The following is a 3,402-nucleotide window of genomic DNA, read 5'->3' as shown; positions in this document are numbered from 1 at the left end:
TCCCCAGACCCCTCTCCAGCCCGGGCAGCCCTTCAAGTTTTCGGTCCCGGAAATCTGCGACCGCATCAAGGAGGAGTTCCAGTTCCTGCAAGCTCAATACCACAGGTGAGGATCGGCGGAACGGGGCTGGAGGGTCGGGAAAGCAGGTGCGGGCGCGGAGGGGGCTGATTTAGATGGGGAACTAGGGCGGGAGGTGGGGTGGCTTAGGGGGCAGAAGGGGGCGTGGGGGTCTGGCAGGGCTGTGGGCAGAGGTGAGCCCCAGGTGGAGGGGTGTAACTGAGGGCGTGAGGAGAGGGATGTCCAGGCATGGGATGCAGACCAGGGGGTGATTTGGAGCAGAAGATGGATCTTTCTCGGGCAAGAATGGGAGTGGGGGTCTGGCAGGGCTGTGGGCAGGGCTGAGCCCCAGGTGGAGGGGTGTAACTGAGGGCGTGAGGAGAGGGATGTCCAGGCATGGGATGCAGACCAGGGGGTGATTTGGAGCAGAAGATGGATCTTTCTCGGGCAAGAATGGGAGGGGGGTTTAGGCTGAGGAGTAGCATGAAGCTGTGTATTGGGGCACCAGTTCTTGAGTGGGGGTCCCAAGGTAGAGAGCACCCACAGTTTGTTTCTTCTGACTGAGTTGGATATAAGGCAATGTGGTGGGGACAGCACCAGTGCTGTGGGAACCTGGGGGGTGAGGGATGGTGCGTGGAGGAGCAGGGGTGTATGGGCAGGGGGTCGGGTTCCTAGGGCTGGCAATGCCAGTTAGGACACCCACAGTACCCCATGAGACTGCAGGGGGAGGCAGGAGATGTGGAAAGTGGGGACTGGGGAACGGGGCAGGAGCTGTGGGTCTGTGAATGGTAAGAATGATAAATCATGGATCCTCTTTGCAGCCTGAAGCTGGAATGTGAGAAGCTGCTGAGCGAGAAGACAGAGATGCAAAGACATTATGTCATGGTGAGCTACCCCTGCCCTGTCATCCTGCCCCCCCTGAGCATCCCTGGCTGCCACCCTCCCGTGAGGTCCCAGGCTCTGGGGCTCCCCTCAGCTGCTTGCCCAAAAGTGCAGTGGCCTTCCCGAGCTGACCCTGCTGGGGTTTGGTGGTGTGGGTCTGGCCTGGGTGGTGGGGCTGGGGGCTGCGCGAGTTAGGAAGGAGTTAATTGTTATTCCTAGCAACAGCTGACTCTTCTGCTGATCTCTGTGCCACTCGGTGCTGCTGGAGCCCAGGAATCCTGCCATAGGTTTTGTCTCTTTTATTTTCTTTTTTTCCATTTTCTGTTTGGCCTTTTAAGAGATCTCCCCAGGCCAGGACCAGGACCAATGGGGATGCAGGGGGCAATGGGGCTGACTTACTCTGGCTCAAACTGATGTAGAAATTGCAATACAATCATCAGAGGTTTTAAACAGTCTCCAGTGTGGCAGCTACCTACCTTGTCCCAGGCTTGTGGCCCATGGTGTGCTGAGCAGCTGTTTCTCATGGGCCAAGGGCACAGGAACCCTCCTCAGCAGTGGAGGAGGTGGGCTGCAGGGAGCAGGGCTGGCTGCCGACCTCTGGGCTGGGAATGGGCCAGTTGCTGCGGGCAGCTTCTAACCAGGCTGTGCTGTGATTTTGCTCTCAGTACTATGAGATGTCCTACGGGCTGAACATTGAAATGCACAAGCAGGTAAGTGAGGTGGGGCCCAGGCCAGCAGCAGGGGTGGTGGGGAAGAGGCTGAGAATGGAGACTGTGTTGGAAAATTATCTCTCTTGCCCCTGTGGTGCTCTAATGGCACAGGAGACATAGCACAGCTCTGGAGTCCTAGCGTGCAAAGGGGCTGTCAGGTCATGGCTTTTGAGTTCTGGTGGGTGCCTCGGGACAGGCCTCCTCCCTGCCACCCCAAAGCACCTCTCGGAGCCTGGCCATGAGCCATGCACACATACCTCTGTGCCTCCAGCAGCAGTTCCCTGGGGTCACAGACACAGGAGAGAGCGTGGAGGAAACAGCCCGAGCTGGAGCCCAGAGGCAAATAGATTGTCTCTCTTTTCTATTCTCTTTTTTTTTTTTTTTTTTTAATCCTCTTTTCCTTTCCTGAAGCCAGAGGAGTATTTTCACCCTTCCTTGGTTCCCCTTTTGTTCCAGTGTTAATTTGCTTTCCCTCTTCAGATTTATCAATCTAGTCATCACAGGCTCTCTGCCAGGGAAATTAGTTTGGACCAATGCCTGACAAAGTGGCAAGTCAACTGCCATATTTCTCCAGCTGGCTCAGCCCCTCCGAGTTTGCTCCTTTTGTTAACAGGGAGAGTTGTAGAGCCTGGGAGCACATTCCTCCATCCCCACATGCTCTGAACTCTGAGGGGACTGGGACACAGTGGCCTGAACCACGTGAGATGACAGAGGTGATGGCCAAGTGGCTGGGGAGACGGACCCCCTGTCCCACTCGGGTCTGGCTTCTGGCCCTGTGTGGGCAGGAGGGGTCTGGAGGAAGGGGGGGGCTTGGGGTCCCCCACGGTGTCAGGGCAGTGGCTGAAGCAGCAGCCGGGACCAGCAGGTGCTGCTGGGGTGCAGGCAGCCCTGGAGCACAGTAGGTAGATGTTCCTTTTGTTCTTGGCTGGATTTGTGCGTGGTTTGACCTCTCTGCAATGCTGTCGGGGTTGTCGGAAACCTGAGATGAGAAAACACTTCAGAGCAGCCAATCCCTCCACCAGTGCCAGGGTGGATTTGCAGCGGGTGGGGAGGATCAAGTTTTCCCAGGGAGATGCAGGTTTTCTTTTGGAGAGGCCGGGCTGGAAGCCACAGGGAAGGTGAGGACACGGCTGGGATGTGGGTCTGTCTGTAACCACAGGCTGAGGACAGGACGTGCCAGGTCCCCTGCATTTTCTTGCTGCTGCTTGCCAGGCAGCGGGCAGGAATGGGGGGCTCTGTGCCTTCACTCCCCCCTGAAAGCATCAGGGAGAGCTGCAGGCTGGCCAAGGGCTTTGGCAGGGAGGGGAAGGGGGACCCCTGCTCTGGATGGAGCAGGTACCACTGTCAGTGCCTTGCAAGGCTTTGCTGACACCATGAAGAGAGGGCTGAATTTGTGTGTGTGAATTTGTGTCGCAGCGGGCAGGAATGGGGGGCTCTGTGCCTTCACTCCCCCCTGAAAGCATCAGGGAGAGCTGCAGGCTGGCCAAGGGCTTTGGCAGGGAGGGGAAGGGGGACCCCTGCTCTGGATGGAGCAGGTACCACTGTCAGTGCCTTGCAAGGCTTTGCTGACACCATGAAGAGAGGGCTGAATTTGTGTGTGTGAATTTGTGTCCCCCTCGGCTGTCTCCTAGCTCCGAGTGGCTGCCCGGGGGGAAGGGGGGCAGTGAGCAGGCACTGGTGGCCAGCTGCCAGCACTGGTGGCCCAGCTCTCCTCCCTCCCTGCCAGCCTGCCCCCCCGCTGCCACAGCACCAG

At 58.1% G+C, this 3,402-nt stretch overlaps 1 protein-coding gene across 1 annotated transcript in view; it reads left to right on the top strand.

Annotated features, from left to right (window-relative positions):
• The window catches only part of TLE2 (transducin-like enhancer of split 2), a gene marked incomplete at its 3' end in the record, with an annotated part of 26,571 nt that overhangs the window by 11,624 nt on the left and 11,545 nt on the right, over positions 1–3,402 (top strand). Inside the window, exons 2-4 of the mRNA XM_010007474.1 lie at positions 8–105; positions 879–942; positions 1,605–1,649. Of these exons, the coding sequence (XP_010005776.1) occupies positions 8–105; positions 879–942; positions 1,605–1,649 (207 nt within the window). The remainder of the gene's footprint in view (positions 1–7; positions 106–878; positions 943–1,604; positions 1,650–3,402) is intronic.

This window comes from Chaetura pelagica, unplaced genomic scaffold (assembly GCF_000747805.2).
Source record: "Chaetura pelagica isolate M959 unplaced genomic scaffold, ChaPel_1.0 scaffold522, whole genome shotgun sequence".
In the NCBI taxonomy this organism is placed as follows: Eukaryota; Metazoa; Chordata; class Aves; order Apodiformes; family Apodidae; genus Chaetura; species Chaetura pelagica.
Note: the sequence above shows the minus strand (reverse complement) of the source record. Positions and strands in the feature narration are given on the sequence as shown.